This window comes from Sphaerodactylus townsendi, linkage group LG08 (assembly GCF_021028975.2).
Source record: "Sphaerodactylus townsendi isolate TG3544 linkage group LG08, MPM_Stown_v2.3, whole genome shotgun sequence".
Taxonomy (NCBI): Eukaryota; Metazoa; Chordata; class Lepidosauria; order Squamata; family Sphaerodactylidae; genus Sphaerodactylus; species Sphaerodactylus townsendi.
The window spans coordinates 28,417,717-28,442,781 of NC_059432.1; the positions used below are offsets into that span (position 1 = coordinate 28,417,717).

General features: G+C 44.4%; 1 protein-coding gene across 1 annotated transcript in view; it reads right to left on the reverse strand.

Annotated features, from left to right (window-relative positions):
- Positions 1-816: 816 nt before the first annotated feature.
- Positions 817-25,065, reverse strand: part of ASCC1 (activating signal cointegrator 1 complex subunit 1) — a 93,070-nt gene continuing 68,821 nt past the window's right edge. The window contains exon 10 of the mRNA XM_048504864.1: positions 817-1,180. Coding sequence (XP_048360821.1) covers positions 1,064-1,180 — 117 coding nt within the window. The 3' untranslated portion in view covers positions 817-1,063. The remainder of the gene's footprint in view (positions 1,181-25,065) is intronic.

The window sequence follows — 25,065 nt, forward strand, 5'->3', positions numbered from 1 at the left end:
AGCAGAACCCCTTGAGCTGTGTGCAGTTCTTTATCCGATTCTTTCACTTTCAGCTGTGGTCTTTTGAATCCTCTTTCCTTCCTGATTTTTTTGTATTATGAAAGAATTCAGGGACATACGAACAACAGCTGTTCATTTTTTATGTTACGGGCCGCAATTGCTATGGGAGGAGGACAGGTTTACAAACAGGCACTACTCTGCAAATGAATGCAACTCACCTGTAGTCAAACATGGTTTGCAAGGCTTCTACTTTGTGCCTGGAAATGATCAAGAATGACCCCACAGTTTGGTGAAGTGGTTGGAGAGTTGAACTAGGTTCTGGGAAACCCAAATTGAAATCCACCCTTTGCCATGCAAGCTTTTCGATTGACCGCCAGAACTGATCGGAACCTCCTCAGCCTAACCCACCTCTCATGGTTGTTGTTGTACGAATAACATGGGAACAGAAAGAACAATGCAGGCTACTGTGGAACTCTTCTGAGGGTATGAATGAAGTAAACAAATACCCTTCTAGATGTGGAATTTCCATACTACGTGAGCCTCTGTCTACAGTCTCTCCTCTTGTGAAAACATGTCTTTTCCCAAGAACAGAGACCTGTGAATTTCAGCAATTGTTTCAGGCTTGAGAAGACTCGCTCACTGTCAGAATTATTTCTAGGCAACCAGCAAGGGGAACTTTCGTAAACAAAGAGTTGGTTCTTCAGGCCATCAATTTACCACAAATGACTAATAGTAAAGATGTGCAGACGGGTGGGCTGCTAAAGATCTGTAGGCTGCTGGCTTTTGAGAATTTACTGAAATCTTGTCAAATTCAAATGTGATTATTCCTTCTGCATCCAGCATTTATTCTTCAGTATAAACATCAACAAAACAAAGAAAACCTTATTGACCACGGGGCCATCTTCCTTTCGGTAGGTTCATTTCTGGTGGGTTTACTAGTTCAGATCCTTGGCAAAACAGAGCAGGACAGACCCAGTCTAAACAACAGGACCCTTTTCAACCACCATCGTCTTGTCCAGTGTGCAGGTCTGATGACATACGATCTCTGTTGAGGCAGATGACTTTAGGAGAAAGTGAGCTGCCCAGATGTCGCATAGTAACCAGAGCTGTCGGTGGAGAATCGCTGAGAGAGATAGACTGAATTCAGCTGCACGTCTCCAAAGCAGAACTTCTCAAAAAGCTGAAAGAGAATAACAGGGTGTTGTTTTTTTTTTGCAAACTGCTGTTCAGTTTCACAAATGCTTTCCACCACATTTAAAGCCAATCCAAATTATTCTTTCTTTTTGTGAAAATAAACTATTTTAAAAAGCTTTTACCTAAATTACACCGGATTTTTAAAAATATGCACACTATACACCTGCAGAAGTAGAACTATACCCTCTGGGTAATTCAGAAGTCCTGATTCTTGGTTCACAACCATTAGGCTTCTCTATGTCTGAGTGTCATACTGCATATTGTTTTTCTTTAGACTGGTATAATATAAAAACTATATGAGGGGAAAAGCCAGAGAAACTAGAAGATCTCCATCTGGTCTGCAGAAAAGAAAATATCCTAAATATACATCTCCTGATCAGCTAGCAGACTTCTAGAGATGGAGTTGATCACAAGGATGCCAAGCTCTTTACTCAGGCTCCCAAGTAATGTACAACACACATCCCACTGGCACGGCCCCAGTCAGGGTGTGGCCAATGTTGTTTGCATTATATTTGCTTAGAAGACTAAGAGATTAGCATCTTTTGTTTACTTGAAAGCTCGTCTTTCCTCTCCTAGATCCACATTCAGGAGCTAGATCTTTTCACAGGTGTGCAAAGTTGGAGATACCTACCAATAAACAGTTTTGAAGTTGATACTAGGCAGACCTATCATCAAATTGGGCCAGGAGGGCGAGGGGCATTTATACTGGGATCAGCAATAGTGCCCTGCTAATCATAATCTTGATATCATCTACAGCCTGGCCTCATGGAGCAGAGCAAGGGATGCCAGTCTTGATTCCGGAATTAAGCAAGAGTTTGATATCAACAGGACCTGCCTGACACGTGACATCATTCTTCCCCCTCCCAAATTAGGACTGCAGAGCTTCAAACAATGCCCCTTCTCGGGCCGTTGCCACTCGCATCTGGTTAACAACAACTTGGCCTTGAGAAAGCACGCCTGTCTCCAGTCCAATGATGACCTCCTGTACCGCCCTGTACCTTCTTTCCGTCAGAATGCGGAACATTCACTTTACCTTGCAAACCTCCTGCACAGGCCAAAATTCATCAAGGTTTGGGCTCTCCCAGGTTTAATCTCGTCAAATCATTTCCATCAGCATTGTCTGTTTTGGGGAATGGAACTTTGTCTTTTCCCAAGAAATCTCCCCTCTTACATTACTAAAGGGTTCATTTTCCCTATAACTAGAGCTCCTAAATCCTTTGCACTTGTACTTGCCCCTTGTGTCCAACAAGCTCTCTCTTGCTCTCTCCCGGACCTCTTCACTTCTGGAATGGCAACTATTGCCCTCCCAATACCCTAATTTATTCCTGCTACTGCTCCCCTCTTTCTTTTTCAGGCCTCTTAAAGTTCTCTGTATGTTTTTTTTATTATTTTGATCCCTTAATAAAACTGTAATCTCTTTTACTGCAACCTCAGAACCAAACTTTGTATATACCTCTGCAGATTTCCTACCCACTTCTTGCATAGCTGGTCTGTCTTTAGCGAACGCCCCCACTATTCCAAAGGGCAGATCTGACTAACTCAGGTATAATAAACTGGCTGGGGACGCGAGCTTAAACAGCGGCTTTAGCTTCACCAGACTCAAGCTGGACCTAGCCATGGCCATGGAGAGCACAGAAACTTTGGAAACCTCCAGGCTGGACGGCTGTGATGCAAACTGTATAGGGGAAACGTAGAAGGAAACGTAGAAACTTTGAAGGAAACGTAGAAACTTTAGTTGGTGAAAAACACTGCAACTTGGTTGTCCCTTGGTGTAAGTCAGTGATGGTGAACCTTTTCGAGACTGAGTGTCCAAACTGCAACTCAAAACCCACTTATTTATCGCAAAGTGCCAATACGGCAATTTAACCTGAATACTGAGGTTTTACAGGTTGCGGTGGGTTTTCCGGGCTGTCTGGCTGTGGTCTGGTGGATCTTACTCCTAACGTTTCACCTGCATCTGTGTCTGAAATCTTCAGAGGTGTATCACAGAGGGAAGTATGTTACACACTGTGATACACTTTATGACTTCCCTCTGTGCTACACCTCTGAAGATGCCAGACACAGATACAGGCCACGGACCCTGTGATCCATGGGCAGAGAAAGCTTGATGGGGGTGGATGGATCAAAGGAGACTGGAGTGCCACTCTCTCTCTGAGAGGTAGCCTCTCAGAGAGAAGTGGGCTCCAGCCTCTGAATTTGTTTGGGGTTTTTTTAATGCCGAGAAAGGGTCCCTTTCTCAGCTTAAAAAAGATGCTTTTGAAGCTGGAGATGTTGGAGACCACCGAACAGAGTAGCATGATAGCATTCCCCCTCTGCCTGAGGGAGAAGGTGGCTGCCTTCTCCCTCGGGCTGGAACGAGAATGGCAGCGGCTTGACTCTCTTCGAAAGTCGAACTTGCCATTTACTAGTGCTTAGCGAGAGACCTCGGCGTGCCAGCTTTATTGGCATCACGTGCCAAAGGTTAAGCCATCACTTTGCAGGTGTAAGGCTTTGTCCATGAAACCCACCAAGTATAGAGTATCCTGAAACAGCTTACTTGGTAGCCTGCTTGTTTGTGGACTTAAGTCAATATGACGGTTCTTCCTTCTAAAGCCAGGGACCCACATACTTAAAGGCTACCTCATTCACATGCCAATTCAGGTCCTCTGAACAGTTTTTTTGTGCTCTGTGCCTGACCAATACAACCCTCCTCAAGTCAGGCAAAGAGAATTTTCAGTTATAGCCTACATGCTACAGAATGGCTTCCTGAGAGGTTTGCAGGGCATGGGCTTTGGTTTCCTGCTGGAGGCACTGCAAGACAGTTCCTTTCCAGAGGAAATTTATCCTTTGCATTGGGAGGCTGGCCAATGTCCTGTACCTTATGAGAAGTTATGGCTGGTTTTTTTTAATTCTGAGATTTTAAGATACATTTTTAATAAAGTGGGTTGTTAAACATCTTAAAGGCATGAGGACATGAGATATACATTAGTCTATTTGTACACACAAACACACACATATCAAACAAAATGGGTTCCTACAGTTCCAACCCATGGATGCTGCTGCCGTTTTAGAGCTGAAAGTGGGTCATTTAAAAATGCTGCGAGGGGCTGATCCTGATCAGGCTCACAGTACGGTGGCCCCAGAAGGTCTTGTTCCCCCACCATCCTTGCCTTCTCAAGTGACAAAACATAGGCTATTTTGACACTTGAAAAACACAGGGGAAGAAGGGACAAGATCACCTAGATCTGTCATGCTGTGGACCCAATCTGGCCATCATGATCTGGCCATCATGATATTTTAAATAGCCCGAGTTCAGTTCTCAAATGGCAATTGCCACCCACAGGCTAGACCTGTGACTGCCGTAACATATACTGTGAATCTCAGTTGGATATACTCCCAGGCAATAATTACTTAGGAGTGAACTCTGGACAATTGTGACGTGTGAATTCAAATTCTGTAGGGTTGCCAGAGGCCAAATATAATAGCTTCATGTCTGGACAGGGTTCATCAATTGACCATGTTCCCTGATATTTTGCACATTTTGCCTATAGATTTCAAGAAAACATATGGAAAAATGGCAGAAGCAGCCCTCAGCTTAACTTGTGCTTCCTTCACAGACCTTCTCATAGCTTAGAAAAGTAACTATTGATGCCTTATACAATAACATCTCAATTAGCATGATCCCAGTAAAAAAGATATACACGTGGTGGTATTGAAAATGTTGTGGGTTTTGCCTTGGAGATATGACTGAACTGTGGTTCATTCCTTTGTTCTTTATCTGTTTTTTTCTACAGCAAGTATTTTAACTTGATTGGATGGGATTCTCTTTGCTAAAACCTTCTTTGACAGAGTTCAGTTAATTTAACTAGGATATCAACCTGAAGTTTAAAACCTTTGGCCATTTATGTCCAAGATAACAAATAATGAGACAGAAAGGATCTCCACCCCAGTTCTGAAACCATACGCTCCTTTTTATTCAACAAAGCCTTTCAAGGGCTCTTATACACAACTGAAACGTAATTCAGAAGAAAGCTGTTCCGGTCATTAACACTGCACAGGAGACAGATGAAAATATGACATCAGAATTCATTAGAAAGAGAGCCCAGCAATATTGCTTAGAAGTGGCACCGTGTTCAAGTGTAAAGTGCTTTTCTCCATTCCATTAAGATGCAGGAAATGGCTGCACCTTATAACGCAAGTAATGCCTTCGGAAAACCTTTCAACAAACACAATAATTTCAAACTCAGGTTAATGCTGCTGTGTCAAGGGTCAACAAGGGCTGAGTAGCTTAGCCTACTCATCTCAGAAACCTTAGAAACCCAAATTCCATCTGACTTCTCTTGCATTTCACAGCTGTTCTTATAGACCATAGTTCAAGATGGGTACATACAGCTCTTCCTGCCATTAAGCATACCCAAGTGGCTTTGAAAACACTGCAGGTTCATTAAACCTTGCTCTATTGATTCTTCTACAGGTAATCATTGAAATCGGAAGACCTACTTGGGAAGCATATTGTAGAGTGTCACCTCTTCCAGAAATATTCATTTTGGCTTTGCCCATTTGTTTTATATTGCCATTGCTCTTTTCTTCAAGTCAATATTTCCCCAAATGGGCCTCTCACCCCATAAAAATTCATAAAGAATCTGGGGAAAGGAAGACAGGGACTGTTCAAGAATGAGGGCAGAGGAAGCAGCTACCTGGGCCTTTTGGTGCACCATTCATCTTGCTGCAAGAGGGTGAATGGGACAGGGGATGGTCACAGTGAGGGGGGAAACAGTGAATCTGAATCTGGTTGACTGGATAAACTGTAGAATAAGGAGATAGGCAGAAAGGATCTTAAAGAAACTGGGCAGCCACATCCAAGAGGCCAGGCACGTGGCCACAGAACAACGGCCACACAGGGCCGCTGCCCTCAAAGAGGCTTCCAATCGGTGTGGGGAGACCACAAGGCCAAAAGGCCTCTCCGCTGCCAGGAAGCCCCTACTGGGCTGAACAGACATACACCACCTTTTTGGTGGTAAAAGGCAGCCATCCTGGTCACTGGGGCGAACACCCATGCTCACAGACCCAAGCCCCCCTGCTGCGGCGACACAGGGAATGTTCTCTGTTTATTTGTTCGTGTTAGACTTAGCAAGAAGACAATTTTACCAAGGTGTTCAAAAAAGGAACTGTTCAAACATGATATTTAAATCAGAATGGAGGATTTTAAAAAATGCTAAAAGGAACTTTCTTTTACACAATTACAAATATATAGTCTGGAATAATGCTCCCAAAGCTTCTGTTCACACATTCAAGATACGAATATTATTAGAATCCCAGGACAATGAAAGTTTGGATAATGAATGTTCTTTGTTTATTTGTGATTGTTAATTTTAGCAAGAAGGGAATTTTAGCAAGGTGTTTTAAAAAGAGACTGCTTAAATATGATATTTACGTCGGTAGAAAAGAAGGATTTTTTTTAAAAGAATGCTGAAAGAAGCTCTTTGCACAATCATAAATATGAAATATTGAATGGAATGAGGATCCAAAAACTTACGTTCAGGCATTTAAGATAAAAAATATGTCACAGATAAGCAATAATAGTATATATGTAGATGTGCTTTTAAAAGAACTGTTTTTGATTGAATATAATATTTAGAGAATAATTTTCTGTACACTGCAGCAGTTTTCATAGAGCATGCACTTCATATTCTGTGGCCAGAAAAAGGATTTTAACACTATACCTGTTTTTATTTTCCATATATTTTAAATAAGTAGCTCTCATAGGTCCTCATAAGCCAAGAATTCTGCTTTCTCAGCGAACAGGATACTCCCTGCACTGCCGACACAACAGGAAACTGTTACTGTCAAGTTGTTTGTGAGCCAGAAGATGTTTTTTAAAGTGAGGAAATATTGAAGCATTTATTTGCAGCGTGGAGAGGGTTCAGTTTTAACTTCTAATGGGATTATCTGCCTTGAGACAAGCTACAGAAGGGAGCAAAATGCATGTATTGCAAATAAATATTTGGGTGGGAAAGGGGGACACACACAAGCTTTTTCCAAAATGAGTAGTTACTCTGAAAACAGGCTCATCCTCAAGCTTTGCATATATTATCAGTACTTATTACAGGATTTCTACAAAAATAAAAAAAAACAGAAGCAGTGAAAAGAAAACTTGCTGCAACTGTGGCCAATTACCCACTCCCCGGGTTCCCTGGACTTGCCACGCTTTGGTGCGAAAAGTTTGCCAGAAGTGTTTTGGTTTCCACGGGGAAAGTGAGAAGCACACGCGGGGCAAGAGGAAACGGGTCAGGACAAGAAATCTTGCCTCGAGGCGCTTCCTGTCCCACTGTGTGCCTCTGTGACCGTGGGTAATCAGCCTGTGCGTTTTTGAGTTGCAAAGATGTCAGGCAGTTTGTCAAAGGTGACAAGAGGGCCTTCTTCAGGCTCTGTGGGAAAAAATTCAGTCATGAATGACTCACCACCCAGATCTGCCATTAGCACACCAGCAGAATGGGTTGTTGGTGAAGCTCACGGACTGGTTGTATCATTTTGAGCTGTGCCCATGGAGCTGCATTATACCACCAGCTAGAATTAGATCCTTGGCACAGCAAAGAGTGAATGACCCAGTCTAAACTTTCATCCTACTTTTCCAATATAAGCAACAGACGTACTTACAAGCGATCACAATGCTGATCAAATCAACAGTCTTCTCTTCCTCCCTGCTGCAGGATGGCTCTTTTCAAAAAAGTGCCATTGTATATTTACTCAGTCATGTTCATTATCTTTAAAAGTGTGTGCTTTTTTCAATTGTAAACCTGGAGAGGCGTCATCAGGGCAGATGGCCCCAGCCAATTAGCTTTATGCCCAGCCAATTTCTGTGGCAAACTCACAGAGCCAGTTTTCCCTCAGGTTGACTCTAAATATATAATTGCTAATTGGAGACCAGTTATCTTCAGTGAACCTATCTGTTGAGGTCCCATCAGGGTCGATCCCATCCTCCATGCTCTTCAGTCTTTACGTAAAACCCTTTGGAAGAATCATTTGTAGTTTTGGGGTTGCCTATTATCCATATACATATGATGCACAGCTATATAGATCCTTATCCGTATCTCCTAGTGATGCAGTAGAGGTCCTAAACCACGGCCTGGCTGTTGCGGTTAAATGGCTACGAGTGAACAAATTGAAACTAAACCCTGGGGCTGACTGGGAAGATGAAGGTCTTGAAAGACATTAACCTGACTTTCAATGGGGTTCAGCTGACACTTGCCAACTCAGTTACGGGCCTTGGGGTTGTACTGGACCATGGTTTATCAAACATCCCATTTTGTTAATTGTACTGACTCACCGTGTGTAATCCACCTTGAGACCCTGTGAGAAAAGCAGGTTGTAAGTAATGTAAATAAATAAATAAATAAATAATCTGCACAGCTTGGGGTGACTGTTGTTCTAGGGCGATAGCACCATTCCAATAATGTTTGTGTTTTATACGGCTTTATCCAGGGGTGTCCAACTCTGGTGCTTCAGATGTTCATGGACTACAATTCCCATCAGCCCCTGCTGGCATGGCTTAATCCCTATAAACTAACTCACTGCTTCCAAACTAACCTACTGCTTTGTAGGAGGGAGGATTTCATTTCGGTCCTAGTGCTGCTGCCACATCTCTCACGACAAGGCACTTTGCTAGAAAAGTTCTATTAGGGGCTGCTGCTGGTGGCTCAAATAATCCAGAAAGTAAAAGCAGTACATAATTACCCAGGTACTATCCAAACTGAATGGGCACAAAACATTAGGAGGGGACGGGGGGAGAAAAGGAGCAGGAAAACACAGATAATGCAAAATGTGGATAATGGAACACATTATAAGCCACCTGTTTCTAAAGATTGCTGTTACCTTTTACACATTTAAAAATAAAATGAGAGGTTCAGGTGTATTTCCCACAGAGAATTTAGCTAGAACAATTGATTTTTGGGGTAAGGCAGCTAGCTGTACATTAATCACAAATGTACAACAAGGTTTAAGGGACGACAGCCTTTTTTATATTCTGGCCTTCACTCCAAGCCTTCTACTTTTATTATTTCATCTCTTCATTCCCTCAGGCTTCAGTTGATTGAAGTCATTGGAAATCCTGAGCAGGAAGATGAGGGCAATGGTGTAGTAAAAAGGACACAGAAACTCTCTCAGACATGACCAAGAAAAAGGCCTTTGGGAACACAGGCAGAAGCAGAGGTCTCTGGCGTCTGGAAAGGCCATGGCAGATGGAGCAGGTAAAAGTCTCACAGAAGCCTGTCTCAAAAGCAAGGAGTCTCTTGCGTGACCCTTTCTGCTGCTAGGTGACCCATCTACTAATATACTATGTGTTCAGGTAAGAGGTTCAATAGAGTAGGGAAAGAGATTCTCCCACAAACACCCCTGCCCCTACAAAAAGAAGGGAAGCAATAGGGAGATCTGTGGACATAGTAGAGGGTGGCATGAAGAATGGCCCAGAGAGCTTAGCATCATCAGCATAAAAAGGGGAAGAGCTGAGGAACCCGAGGAAAAAGAACAGTTGTAAGCTATAAATCCAAATAAGCCATGGCTGCATAGAGGCTTTAAAATAATACTGTAAATCAAAAGCTTCCAGGGAGAGCTCAGGTGAGTTCACAATGCCAGGTCTCCCACCTGATTGTTGCATTTCCTGGAATTGCACATATAAATTAATGTCAAGTGAAGTTCCAGCTTAAACACACACAAAAACAGATGTCCTGTAGTTGTTTGTCCTGCAGTTGTTCTTACAGCCTGCAAAGTAATCTGAATTGGACATCGGGAACAGTGGCGAAATTTTATTATGTAGCCAGTAGGCTGCAGAGATTTCTGGTTGATGTAGCAAAAATGTAATCTTGCTGATTGGGTATTGATTACCTTTTAGTTTTCTCTGTTCTTTTCTTTTCTCTAATCTGCTGATCAAATGACTGTAAATAAACAGAACTGAACTGAATTGACACAGGGAATAAGTGAGGAATTTGTCTGGCTTTCAATGATCCAAATGGATGCCAGGTTCAAATGCAGTAATCTGCATTCCTTTCCAGGAGCTGAAGGCCTATTGAGATAGACAGCTAAACAGAGATGTCAGAATCACACAGAACAGGCCTAGGGATCAGCACACTCTAGAGTAAGGAGTACAACCTGTGGACTGTACAAACCTTGCACGCAGTCTGTGAAACAAATGACTTTGTCGAACACCGAAACAGTTGGCACATATGATAAATGGACTCAGCCCGAAATGTTGGCATTGTGGGGATAAAAATGCAATTTACACCCATATGTGGTTAGAATGTCCAGAGGTAAAACACCTGTGGGAAAATGTTACAATGTATATGGAAAAATATGTGAATGTAAAAATAAAGATAAATATAGATCTATTATTTATAGGCATACTGGATTATACAATAATAGAACAAAGAAAGAGAATGCTATTTAAACTTATGATCAGAGTGGCCCATGCAGTAATAGCATTAGGGGGGAGGACAAAAGAATCTGGACAATACAGAAGTGGTTGGAATATATATGGAACAAATACAATTAGAAATTTTTGACATAATGTCAAGAAACCAAATATGGCAAGAAAGACAAAAAGATGTGAAGTGGATCTGGACTGAATTCAAAGGCTGGTTAAACGAAATTGGAATCACAGAAGAAAACTGGAAAAGAAGATTAGAAAGAATGGACCTGCTGCTGCACGTTTAAAGAAGAAAAGAAGAAGGGGGAGGGGGGAAAGGGGGGGTAAAAGGATATGGAGGATGAAACATAAAGATGTATAATATAAATCTGTAACAATCCAAAATATCAATAAATTTTAAAAAAACAAAAAACAAATAACTTTGTCTGGTGTTTACAGATAACACTGACCCCAGATGCTGGCTTCAATTGGCTTACGGAGTAATATTCCAGCTTTCATGATTTAAAGAAAAAAATCTTGAGAATGCGACTGCAGGATGTGGTGTATGGCAGCGGTCCCAAGACTTTTTGAGCCTGAGGGCACCTTTAGAATACAGTGTGGTTTGAGCAGCTGTCTAAAAAATGGTAACTGCAAGAGGTGCAGCCAGGCACAAAATGGCTGCTGCAGATCCCCTTCAGTCATACGATGAAGATCTTTGTAATGTGGTGGCAGTTTCTGCCAAACCAATCTTTTTTTAAAAAAAAATTCACTACCAATCAAATCTCCACTGGCCAATCAGAAATCTTGCTCAGCAAAAGCCCCGCCTGACTTCACCCACTTCCTAAAAACCCCTGACAGGCATCAGGAAACATGTCAGCTGGTGCCATGGTTCCCCTACAGGCACGATGTTGCTGACCCGGAGTACAGAAACCAGAAGGCAACTCAAAGAAAGCCAAACTCCTGTTATTTTTTTATAATTTTCCCTCTATCAAACCAATATTAATATTAAGGATCAAACCATTCCTTTTGAGCGGCAGAGTGAATGGTGCAGAAGTTGTGGATTATTTGAACAATATGGGACACGGTGATCGGGATTAACCTCACCCTGGCAGACTCTGCTTCCTTTCCCTTAGTGCTGGCCATAAAGCAGAGGTGCCCAGCTCTGGCACTTCAGATGTTCATGGTCTACAACTTCCATCGGCCCCTGCTGGAATGGCTAATTGACCGTGCCAGCAGGGGCTGATGGGAATTGTAGTCCATGAACATCTGAAGTACCAGACACCCCTGCCATAAATGATCCCAGCATCGCCGTGAAAATTTAGCCTCTTCTAAGGCCTTGATCTGTTCCACATTTTAGGTAGGAAAATGTCAGAATGCCTGGAATGGAAGTCTGAAAATCAGCAATATCAGGAACACATGATGATAGGCAACTTGGCATTTGGAAGCACAAACCCACTTCAAATGTGACATTGTGCTACCCTGCTCTAAAAAGAAGTTGCTGCTTCGGCAGCTGTTTGGCAGGCTGGTCCCTTTTGTGCTTTGAGCAGCAAACAGGACGATCTGCTGGGTAGGGGGTGAAGAAGAACCACCCAATTATTTTTGTAGTTCCTCCTGTATGCAATCTCTCCTCCAAGACTCAGACCACCTTCAGACAACGTGCAGAAGCAGCAAGACAAGAAAGCACAGGCGTCCAAGTGAAGGGTGGAGGAAACATATAATGCCTACACCGAGATGTGCGCACTCCTTGTTCGGATAGAACTGACATCTCCCTATGAAGAACACATATTTCCTTTTCGATTTGACGTGAAAGCATCAAGGGAGGAGGTAGAGTTACCCTTCTTTCTCCAACTCTGTAGCCTTAAGATAAGCAGTGCCACTGAGCTTTACACAACGGCATAGGACAGCCAGATCAACAGCCACCACACTTTATATACTACAAAGTCATTCTGATTGCCTCTACTTCGAACATGAGGAGGGCCAAATGAATGCTGGACGTGGTACATTTTTTACACTCAAATGTGCCACAGAAGCACAAGAATAACATCCCTTCACACATCTCCTGCCCCACTGTGTGAGTGAAGTGCTGACAAGTGCTTACTTATGGAGACCCCAATGAGGGGCTTTCAAGGCAAGTGAGAAGCAGAGGTAGTTTGCCATTCCCTTTCTCTGCAGAGTCTTCCTCAGTGGTCTCTGTTTCAAGGACCAACTCTGCTTAGCGGCTGAGATCTGATGAAACTGAACCAAACCACATCACCTTCCCTCCTGCTCCACAGAACAGATAATTATATCGATTTTGTAAAATTAAGCAACTACATAGGCTTGGCACCTGTGCAGTATGAGTGGAGCTTGGCTCCATTAGCAGCACATTCTTGCCTTCTCCCCCTCCCCTACTGTCATCTCCTACACCCACTTAAAACCATGTCCTATGCAGGGGTGGCAAACCTATGGCACTCCAGATGTTCATTGACTACAATTCCCATCAGCCCGCCAGCAGGGTCAATTAGCCATGCTGGCAGGGGCTGATGGGAATTGTAGTCCATGAACATCTGGAGTGCCATAGGTTCGCCACTACGACCCTAGTGTGTCAGTAGACCCCTAGAAACATCATGGGAGTTGAAGGGAATCACCTCCTTCCTCTTCTCGAAGTAGAAGTGCTGACTGAAAGTAGAAAGGGAGGTTAGGATCCAACCATATTTCTGAATTTAGGCCACCAAACAACACAGAAAAGCAAATATTCATAAGTTTGGGATGGCAATCAGACTCAAGTAACCAATCTTTTCCTTTAGGTCCTCTCTCAGCAGCCTAAGCTCCAAGTTACATATGAGATGTCCTTCTTCCTTACAGTATATTTTAATGTCTAAACTGACCAGTAACGCTTCCTTAGCAATACCATTCATGGCAATGTTAGGTCTCACTGAGGTACAGTTGCCAGCCTTCAAGTGGAGGCTGGGGATCCCCCAGAATTACAACTGATCCCCAGAATACAGAGATCAAGTCCCCAGGAGAAAATGGCTGCTCTGGAAGGTGAACTATTTGGCATAATACCCCACTGAGGCCCTTCCCCTTCTTAAACCCCACCCTCCCAGGCACCACCCAAGATCTCGAGGATTTTCTCATCCCAGAGTTGGCAGCCATATGGTGACAAAGCTGTGTCAGACTGCACTACTTAATGGTGCATGAAAGCTCACATGACTGAATACAGTTCCTTCCACATAGAAAACTAGATGTCGGGGGGGCGGGGGGGAGTCTATATCCTCCAACAGTTCATTTTCACATGCAGGAAATTTTTGGGCATGGAAGAGCTCCAAGCCAAGCTCCTCCCTCTAGTTTCAAGAGGCTCAATCCAATGTCTGTTTACTATGCCCGAAAGAATTAGGCCCAATGCTGCAACCACATCGGATTTAATTCCAAGTAGGAATGCATGAGTTTGCACCGCTAAGAGTCTGTCCGACCAATGTGGAGCTTCCTCCAGTGTGAAACCTGATCACTGCTGCTATGCATGTGTTGACTATCTGCAATTAAAACAGTCTTACTAATACAGATGTGCTGCACCTATCATTAAAATATACTAAAAGACAAAATGGCAACAAATACATTGAAGCTTATGGAATCCATCTGGCCCAGCTCAGGCATAACTGTCCGAGCGTGGGCCAAATCAGGTATAACTCTCCCAAAAACTGTCTGAGCATGGGCTGAATCAGATGTTGATTGTTGCAGAAAGGCCGGCTGATGATATCAGGACATACCAGCGACCTCAACCAAAGGCCTGGCAGGGTCCTACAGGCCCTGCAGAATTGTTTAAGATGATTATTAAAACTATTAAGATATTTCCTTCTTGAGAGCCTGAGTAATTGAGAGCCCAATTGGCCATGCTGGCAGGGGCTGATGGGAATTGTAGTCCATAACATCTGGAGTGCCAAAGGTTCGCCACCACAGAACTAGGACCTGGGAGACCCAGGTTCAAATCTCCATTCTAACATGGAACCCTGCTGGGTGGCCTTGGGCCAGTCACGCTATCTCAGCCCTGACCTTGGCTGGTGCTGCAATGGGAGACCTCCAAGGACAAGTATGGTACTAGCAAACCACCTCTGAACGTCTCTCGCCTTGAAAACCCTTCGGGGTAGCAGTAAGTCGGCTGTGATTTGACGGCAGAAAAAAAAAACCCTCAAGAAGGAAAGCTGGAATTTAGCACAACCACAGTCCTGTATTCCCTAATTATAATGGAATGTTTTCACTTCTGTCTGTCAAAAATTCACCACATAAAGCTTTCCTCACAGCACCTGCCAACACATCAGCCTTCAGCAAATCAAGGTACAAACACGACAGGATGTGCTGTGGAACTTCATCATCACAGACTTGAAGCATCCCCAGTTTTGAGAGGATCTGCAGAGGTAGCTAGGAAAGGAGATAATATTGAAGGATGAGGGGTCAGCATTGTAAGTTGCTTTGGGCCCCCACTGAGGAGAAAAACGTGATACAACAGAAGTAAGTACATTCAATTCAATTCAACCTTTAATGGCAGATAAGTAAGTACATATAAAAGCATAAAACCTGTACTGATTTTATATGTTGTTTCTACCTTGAGCCTTTAGAGGAAGAAGAAGAAGAAGAAGAAGAAGAAGAGTTTGGATTTATTTCCCCCCTTTCTCTCCGGCAGGAGACTCAAAGGGGCTTACAATCTCCTTGCCCTTCCCCCCTCACAACAAAAACCCTGTGAGGTAGGTGGGGCTGAGAGAGCTCCGAGAAGCTGTGACTAGCCCAAGGTCACTTAGCTGGCGTGTGTGGGAGTGCACAGGCTAATCTGAATTCCCCAGATAAGCCTCCACAGCTCAGGTGGCAGAGCTGGGAATCAAACACAGTTCCTCCAGATTAGATACACGAGCTCTTAACCTCTGACGCCACGGCTGCTCCTTAGAGGGCCTTTGAACAGAATTAAATATAAAATATAAAACGTTTTGGCGAAGGCTCATGGAACACTTCAAAATATACATACAATATATACCCCACTAAACATTCCCTTCTCACCGGACACAGTGTGTAACAGACTTCTCTCTGTGATCCACCTCTGAAGATGCCAGCCACAGATGCAGGCGAAATGTTAGGAACAAGATCTACCAGACCACGGCAATACAGCCCAGAAAACCCACCACAGCCAGTTGAATCCGGCCATGAAAGACTTCGACAAGACATTAATACTTCAAAGGGTGAGACTTTCCCAAGTTTGCCCACTATCTTCTGTGACTGGCATCGAAGAATGCTCACTTCCCTTCTGCCCAGGTTCTGCAGTTACTGACAGGATACCTTCTCCTCCCTCCCCCCCCCCCCCCCCCCCGCAACATGGTGCCACTGCTGTTTTCAAACCAAACCTTGGATCAGCCGCAATAAACCCCAGGGCTAATCTACGCCTGGCTACTGGGGCAGGCGTCCTGCCTCTCCTTTTACAAAAGCTCGGATGTGCCGGCACAGACTACTGCTTTTCAAATGTGCTGTCACGAACATGACAAGAATGGGAAACGTTAACAGATCTGCCTGAAACGGTGCTGGGCGGCGGGAGGACAAACGCAGCCGGCTGAGAGGCCGGGGAAGCAGAGGCATTTAAAACTTCCTTCACGTAATCTCTCTGCTCTGCACTTTGAGCCGCCCCGGCTGGATTTCGTTGCTACTGTCAGAGGTATTGATCAGTTTCAAAGCTTGGCTTTCACCTCAAGTGGAGAGGCCAAAAAGGACCATTTGGAATTAATTAAAAAAAACCCAACCTACAGAAAACCCAGCAGTTCTGCTGAGAATCTCAATGCTCCAGTGCGATGGGAACAACTCATTGCCATGCCTTGCAGTTAGGAACTTACCACCGAAGAGCAATATTATCACAAGATGAAATGCACACATCCCCCAACCCCTCTGCACATACGCAGTCAGAGTCTGTAGGGAGTACTGTCTGCTCAAAAATATCAACCATATAAAGCGCTGCCTTAGGATAAGGGTATTGGAGATTAACAGTACAAAACTGTCCCTCGTGAATCAGCACTGAAGACTAGCAGAGAGATAAAACATCATTAGCTCATCCACGGGAGCAGTTCCCCTCCTCTCCCAGCAAGTGCAGCTAAGCCTGCAGATAAGAACTTCTCATGAGGTGAAGCAAAGAGGGAAGAATTGGCTGATTTATCGGTCAAACCAATTGAATCTATTGTGCAGTCCTCTCAAACTTGGCATATAAATGCTCCCTTACAGCAGTGGCTTTTAGTCTCAATGGCCAAGGCAGGTCTAGTGGAACATGTGAGCATACCTCTGGAAACAGAGACAATTGGCCCTCTAATGCCAGTAGGGTAAAGTGAAGTGAAATAAAAAAGGGTCCAGTCTTTGGGCGTTTCCCCACTTACTCATAGCCCCCTATGCCGCACGCTACTCTCAGCGCACGTCATTTCTGGCGCTTGCCCGGGCTTCCCCATCAAAAGGCGCCATTTTGAAGAGCACCAGGAATGACGCGCGCTGAGGGGGGCGCAACAGTGGCAGCGTCAGGGTGGCTGCGTTGTCGCCACCCCTGTAGTGGGGAGTGCCAGGGAACCCCGCGCTACTTGGCTACAGTAGCACGGGGCAGAAGGTAAGTGGGAAAACGCCCTTTGAAATACAGACATTCTCACCTAGTCCAATCCAAACCATTCCTCTGGGAAATTCTTGACCCGGCCAGAGTCAAGAAAGAGGTGTCCCTTGCCTCATGGAAGCGGGGGGGAGTTGCCACTGCTGGAAGTCAGCTGCCCAGGCCCCAGAAAGGGCAGGCATGAGTGGTGGTTGCCCCTGGGGTGATGCGTGCCTTCACGTGTGTGAATTGATGGGCACAGTTAAGAGACCTGGGAAAAGCAGATGTAGCTGAGACTTAGAGGAGTCCAGATTGAGAGCTTCTGCGTAGCTGTTTACAACTAGTCTATTGTTCTAACTAGTGTTACTGTTAGCTTCAAATAAACCTAAGTTAAACCCACGAGGACCATCCTGTCATCCTTCAGAACAGCCTTTGTTGCCTATTGGCTAAGACTGCCCTGATGGACTAAGGGCTAGGGTTTCTCGAACACTCTATAAAGAGAAAATTAGTAAATATTGAGATAAATTTTTCTCTCTTTCTCACAATACTAGAACCAGGGGGCATACATTGAAAATGCTGGGGGGAAGAATTAGGACTAATAAAAGGAAACACTTCTTCACGCAACGTGTGATTGGTGTTTGGAATATGCTGCCACAGGAGGTGGTGATGGTCACTAACCTGGATAGCTTTCAAAGGGGCTTGGACAGATTTATGGAGGAGAAGTCGATTTATGGCTACCAATCTTGATCCTCTTTGATCTGAGACTGCAAATGCCTTAACAGTCCAGGTGCTCGGGAGCAACAGCCGCAGAAGGCCATTGCTTTCACATCCTGCATGTGAGCTCCCAATGGCACCTGGTGGGCCACTGTGAGTAGCAGAGAGCTGGACTAGATGGACTCTGGTCTGATCCAGCTGGCTTGTTCTTATGTTCTTAAAAGTCTGCGATGGTGACTTCCCACTGCATTTGCGTATTTTCCCCACAGAAGATTCTGAAGCAAAGGGCCAGCTTCCCCGAAAGATTGCCCAGGAAGCATGTCCATCCCCCCTCTAATGTCACACATTCATTTTTTTCTGCAGGAGTAACATCATATGATGTCGTAGCCTCTTGGTTTTATGTGGGAAAGCGTTTGCCTGAAATCTCTTCTGTCCCAAGTAAGAAATTATTAGCATGCCTTCCTTTGTAGAAATATATAGACAGGGGTTCAGAAAGGTGTCATGTTGGAGTTGCACTCAAAATTATACTGCTTGCAATGTGGTGCCAGGCTCAATACATGCTCTGCATGATAACAATGAATCATTCCACTAGGGTTATGAAGACACTTTGCTCAATGCCGGGATTAGGTATTCTAAGCCTCTCCAGTTTTCAAGCTGGAGGCAATGGGAGATATACTTGCTGCCAATAAAAACATCCTTATGCATAATTGCCTAAGGGATGGAATGTCCGACGACAAACCTCCAGCCAATGGGTTTGCAGGAGTCACGACATTCCATCCTGTCCCCACCCACCTCCCTCAACCAAGAAGTCTGCCTCGCCCCAAACAATATGGGCTGCTATCCTGGAGGGAAGGAGGAGGAGAAGGTCGTCCCCGCCCTCCCCCCTTGAACCCATTTTATTTTAATGTAAAATGGGCTTTAGTGCTAGTTCTTTATAATAGGATATTCTCAAAGCCTTGGGCTCACTAACTTCATCAAGGTCTTACCTCTACTCATATGGGTCTGTTACGGGGCTAGCCCATATGAGAGATTACCAAGTCTTCTGTATCTCTCATGAAAGACAGTCAATATTTACTAATTTTGAGTGCAACTCCAACATGACACCTTTCCCAACCTCTGTCTATATATTTCAACAAACAGCTCAAAGGAAAATAATTTCTAAACAAAAGTTGCGCTGTCTAAACTGCAAATACACTGGTCCGATAGCTTACCCCATTAAATCTATAAAGCATAAACTTCCTTGCCGAAACCTGCCATCACGGAAAACTGAAAATGCAAGGTGTTGTTAGAACGTTACTAAACAAGGATTTCAATACCACTGTAAACGGGAGGGGTGGGAAAAAGATTTAAGCTGTTCACCCATCAAGCATGCTATAACTTATCAAAGCAGACAGTGTTTGTTCTATTGGCCTGGAGCTCTAGTTCAGGCTTTTTGCCAGACTATCCACTGCAAGGTCTATGACACGAATAATATTGGTTTTAAACCAAAGAAGGGCCAGCAAGCATAAATAAATAACTCTACTGCAGTCCTGTGGGAATTGTATGGATTTAGAAACACTCTGCCCCTAGACAGCGATATTGATACTGTTTGAGGGAAAAGCCGGAGGCAGGGGGCAAAGTCGGGGATAGGAAATAAATCACAGTGATTGATAGGACAAAGAAGATTGATTGGTACAAATGGGGTGAATTTCAGAGTTCATGAATACATGGAATGGATCTTGCTGGCTAAGGGGCCCGATGAGGATGATGGACGCAATATGCTGTTGCCCTCTTGTCCCACATAGCTCTGTCAATGAACCTGAGTGGCTCCACAGAACAAATCCAATATTCTTGTTCATAGAATCATAAAGCTAGAAGAGATCTGAACATTGCCAAGCTCCCTGAGTCAAGACAAGGCGCTCTCCTCTTCTGCTCAATCCATAAACTCAGTAATTTAAATTTTAACCTGCCAATAGGCAAAAAGGTGGGCGGGGTCATGAGGTGTTCATATGTAACTAATTAACGGTTAAGTAAAACATTGTGATTCTGGGGGCCATTGTCCATTTTTACTTTGTTGTACCAGTTTTGTAAAATGCAGGTAGGGATCTGGCCAGAATGTGTTAAAGAAGCACGTGTTATTATCGCGTGGGAATATGGGATGAGTTGGATGGCCGGCAAGGTATCTTGGGACCTTTCCCCACTTACCTTTAGCCCTGCGCTACTTGAGGAGAGTAGCACGGGGTCCCCCGGCACTCCCCACGAGAGGGGCGGCGACAGTGCTGCCGCTATCGCTCCCCCTCAGCGCGCAGCATCCCTGGCGCACTTGCAAAGCAGACATCATGGGGACGCCCGGACGCGCACCAGGGATGCCGCATAGGGGGGATAGGAGAGAGTGGGGAAACGCCCTTGGATAAGCATTTGACCACTCCCAGGTTATAAAGGTGTTCATTTCAGAATGCAAGCTGGGAAACGTAGCATGAAAAAAGTCTTTCACCTGGGTGCTGTGTGGTTTCCGGGCTGTATGGCCGTGTTCTAGCAGCATTCTCTCCTGACGTTTCGCCTGCATCTGTGGCTGGCATCTTCAGAGGATCAGAGGATGACAGCCACAGATGCAGGCGAAACGTCAGGAGAGAATGCTGCTAGAACACGGCCATACAGCCCGGAAACCACACAGTACCCAAGTGATTCCGGCCGTGAAAGCCTTCGACATTACAAAGCCTTTCAACATTAGGTAACAGGAATCACAACTGGACTGGTTTTACTTCCCATTATTCTTGTTCCAAGATCACCCAAATAGTCACAAGCAAGTCCCTTTACTATCCTTTGCTTCATTTCCAAAGCAAAGGCTGCTTCAGATGGCAAGTGGTAACAACTATGCCCTCTTTAATCTTAAAGCTAAGGGACAATCACAAATATACGATTAGAACAAAATACACCTAAGTGATAAATGCATTTCATGTACACACACCTCTCAAGTTGGATATCCCTTATTGGTTCACAGAAGATGAGACAACTTTGGACTGAACAAGCTATCCTGACAAAAGTGACAGCATGAAGGCATTCACTCAGCTCATTGATTTTCATTGCTCATTCCAATTCAAAACGGTTTCCAGGATGTATTAGTGTCAAAAATTTAGTGCACTCCTGACTGTGACTGACTCAAGCCTCTGCTGCACGAGTAATTACCTGACACCATTTAATGGCACCTGGAAGCTTTCCAGCAGCAACCATTAAAAGAGCAGGTAAGCAGGGCCTGATCAGGGAGAGGAAAAAATGCAAGGCCTCCCTTCTGTCACAATGAGCGTGCTGCTCCTTTCTAATTGGTTTTAAAGCACGCTAGTCAGATTATGAACAAAAATCTTTAATGACGGCACAGGTTCGGGGTGATTAAATTGTGCTGCAGAGTTCCAGAAAAAGCACGAGGGACAGGGAAGGCAGACGTTCTTCTTCTTCGGGAAATCCTAGCTTCTCTCACACACACACACACACACACACACACACACACACACACACACACACACACACACACACACACACACACACACACACACACACACACACACACACACACACACACACACACACACACACACACACACACACTTTCAAAGTACCAAAATCTGTCACACCAGGCTATTACCTAAAACAAAGTTGAGATGCGGCTGCTTTCTGTTTGGTTGGCTCAGTCAAAGGCTCGTGCTAATAAGTGCTTTTATTGGAATCCAGAAGGATTACCAACCCATGGGGATTTTACCTCCCACTCAGATGAATTATTGTGCGAAAGCATTCCTCCCCTGCAGCCTGCTCAGACGTAGCCCGTATCATCTGCTCCTGCTTTCCGCTCATGGCACATTATGCTCTAGTCCAGCAGTTTCCAAGTTGTACCCTGGGGCTCCTTTTCAGGGGCTAAATGAGAAGATCAGTAATGGTGAACAAGCTCCCCTGAAAGTCAGTGTACATTTCTCTGCCAATCTTCCCCGGCAGTGGACAGTCACAGGAAAATGCAGGATATTTTCCAAACCACACTCTCAGAATACGTGGATAAGGCTCAGCAGGCCTGTCCAGCTCCCTGCATGAACTGAATGTTCAGTGCACCCAGGGGCGTACTGTCCAGGGTGAGATATGGGGTCAAATGTTCCCGGGCTGCGACCATTTAGTCACATGGGGGGCAGAAAATTGCCCCCACACCCTTCCTCCTTCCCCCCCAGGTCCATACACTGACTTCAAGACCTGGTGCAAAAAAAAAAGTTGTTTGGTCGTGGTGGGGGAGGGCGGCAGGCGGAAAACTCAGATTTTGCACAGGGCTACATTTACTCTAGATATGCCTCTGAGTGTACCCTAAAATATTTCCAGGATCCCATGCAATGAACAAGGATTCCAAGAAGGTTTAAAAATCACTTATCTAGGTTGGGGTGGACAGGTCGCTCGGGCAGTAACCAGTCACTCTTCAAGCCATTAAAAGTAGTTTTCATTCCCTCCTCCCCAGCCCGTGTAGTCACTTTCTTCTCCTTCTCTTTAAAGCTACTGGAGCAGTTTCTCTCCCCTCTCTCTTTAGTGCAAAGGGGAAAGAGGCACGCAGGTGTATGTACCCCACCTTTGCTCTGGATGAGAAAACAACCGTACCAGCATCTTTTCTCATCCTCCTCTTTTCCTTCATGCAGGCACATATATACCCTTGCTCTAGACAGGAAAGGAGTACCCGATCGTCTTTTCCTACCTGCACTGAAGCTGCTATTTTCCTCTTTCAGAAAGTTACGGTTTAGGGTGGTGAAGGTTTACTTAGGGAAAACAGCAAAAGGAAAGTTTTCCCACCCAGGTGCTGAAGACTAGTTCTGATAAAATGCTAAAATCATTTATACGAGCTGCCCTTTTGAGACCCCCCCCCCAATCATAAACTCTGCCATCCTCTGATCTAGCTTAGAAATGTCTATCTATAAGACAAAAAGAATGATGCTCACTTAGGGAAGGAAGTTAACAATAGGTTACAGTCCTTTCCATGCCATTCTATGTTTCCTACTGTCTCAGCCTTCCAAATAGTTGATTTGGAATTCAACACAAGTAATAAAGCATTTATGGGCCTCCTGAGTATGCATGGTTATTATAAAATTCTGCCAAAAGTCTAGAAACTGTACAGCTCATTCTGCAAAATGAATATAATCGGCAATTTACAGAAAGTCCAAGTGGATTTTTTTCCTTAGCTTTCAGTTTTGTTAGCTATTTCTGAAGGAATTGTAATATAATTGAGCTTATCAAAATCTCTCACAATAAGGTGAACAAGATTACAGAACAAAATCTGATCCTGATTGAAACGCTCAAGCCCATTAATTCAAAGTACACCAGCCTCATACTCAAATAATTAGTGCCTCTGATTGGAAGGCAATAAGTCTGCAATCAGTTCTAATCAGAAAGTTACCTTTGCTTAATAAGAATGGGTTCTATGTAGGGAGGAGAGTGCTGATGAATGCAGAAATCTGCAGAATAACCTACATCTGATGTGGTTGGTTAGCTGGCAGCTTGCTGTTAAGCTGCTGCAAACCCCATAGGGTTTTCAAGGCAAGAGGTGATTAAAGTTGGCTTGTAATTTTTTGCCTCTATGCAGTACCCCTGGACTTCCTTGGTGGTTTCCCATTCAAGTACTAACCAGGGCTGACCCTGCTATTTTTTCTCATCAAGTCACAGCTGGCTTATGGTGACCCCTGGTGGGGTTTTCAAAGCGAGACACCTTCAGAGGTGGTTTGCCATTGCCTGCCTCCACCTCATGTCCCTGGCACTCATTGGAGGTCTCCCATCCAGATACTTCCAGGGTTGAGGCTGAAAGTGTGCGAATGGCCCAAGGTCACCCAGCCCGTTTCCATCGCAGTGTGAGGATTCAAATATGGATTTCCCAGACCTTAACCACTACACTATGCTGGCTCTCTTAGTTCCAAGATCTGATGAGATCAGGCTAGCCTGGGCCATCCAGGTCATGGCCTGATATGGTTGGAAGGGGGAAATCCTGAAAATCCAAGTTATTTAAGCATTCCCCTGCTATAGAGGATCTTGTGATGGAAGCAAGTTTGTTATTGTCATTCTAAACCTATCTCTGACCTGGAAATGTCCTCTTACCTGTATTTTGTCCTCCATAATATTCAATCCTCACTGCTTGTAAGCTAGTGACCCTCTCACAGGAATAGAATCAAATTAGCCATAGATAATGTTTGGGCAACTACCTATCCCTCACCCATATTAGACCCTATCCTTTTAATCAGTGTTACCACAGAGTAAAGCAAGCAATAATGACACCTGCTGAAAATCAATGAATTAAACAAATGTCTGCACAGATCTGTACAGAACGCTTTGGTGATGCTCCATTAACTTTAATGCACTTTGAATAGAATCACAGAAGCCTCCCGAAGTGTAGTGTGTTAATGAGGTATTGAAGGCTCCAGAAGTAGTTTAATGGCTGTAAATGGGTCTTACTGGTTGCTGTACAGGTAGTGCAGGTTGTCCAAAGTCTCAAAACAGGGCTGTTTTCAAAGAAGCATCCCGATATGCCGCTCTGTATCACAAAGCTAGATTCAAGCGCAGTAACATTTCAGAGACCAAGATTTTGGGAGTATAAGCTTTCGAGAGTCAAAGTTCCCTTCATCAAACACCTGAGCAAGGGGGCTTTGGCCTGATGAAAGGAGTTTTGACTTTTGAAAGTTTATATTATAAAACTCTTGTTCGTCTCTAAGGTGCTACTGAACTCGAGTTTGGCTGATCTGCTGCAAACCAGGATTGCTTCCCTCTGAAACTGCTGCCCTTTATAAAGGCTGCATATGACACCCCATCCTGCTTCAGAGGAGACTGTGTTTTTGCACCACCAGCAGTCAGTCCAAAGGCTCTTTCTACACAGGGGATTTTTTCTGCTTTGGCTGTTAATTGGAGCAGGGTTTTTTTGAGGTATCCACACAATGTGGTCCTCCGGTTGCACTCCTTTTGTTGCACTGTGTGATTTCTCCAGGTTTGTCCTGATGTTTTCTGAACATATTGCTCCATATTTTAAGAACATAAGAAAATAAGAACAGGCCAGCTGGATCAGACCAAAGTCCATCTAGTCCAGCTCTCTGCTACTCGCAGTGGCCCACCAGGTGCCTTGGGGAGCTCACATGTAGGGTGTGAACGCAATGGCCTTCTGCGGCTGTTGCTCCCGATCACCTGGTCTGTTGAGGCATTTGCAATCTCAGATCAAAGAGGATCAAGATTG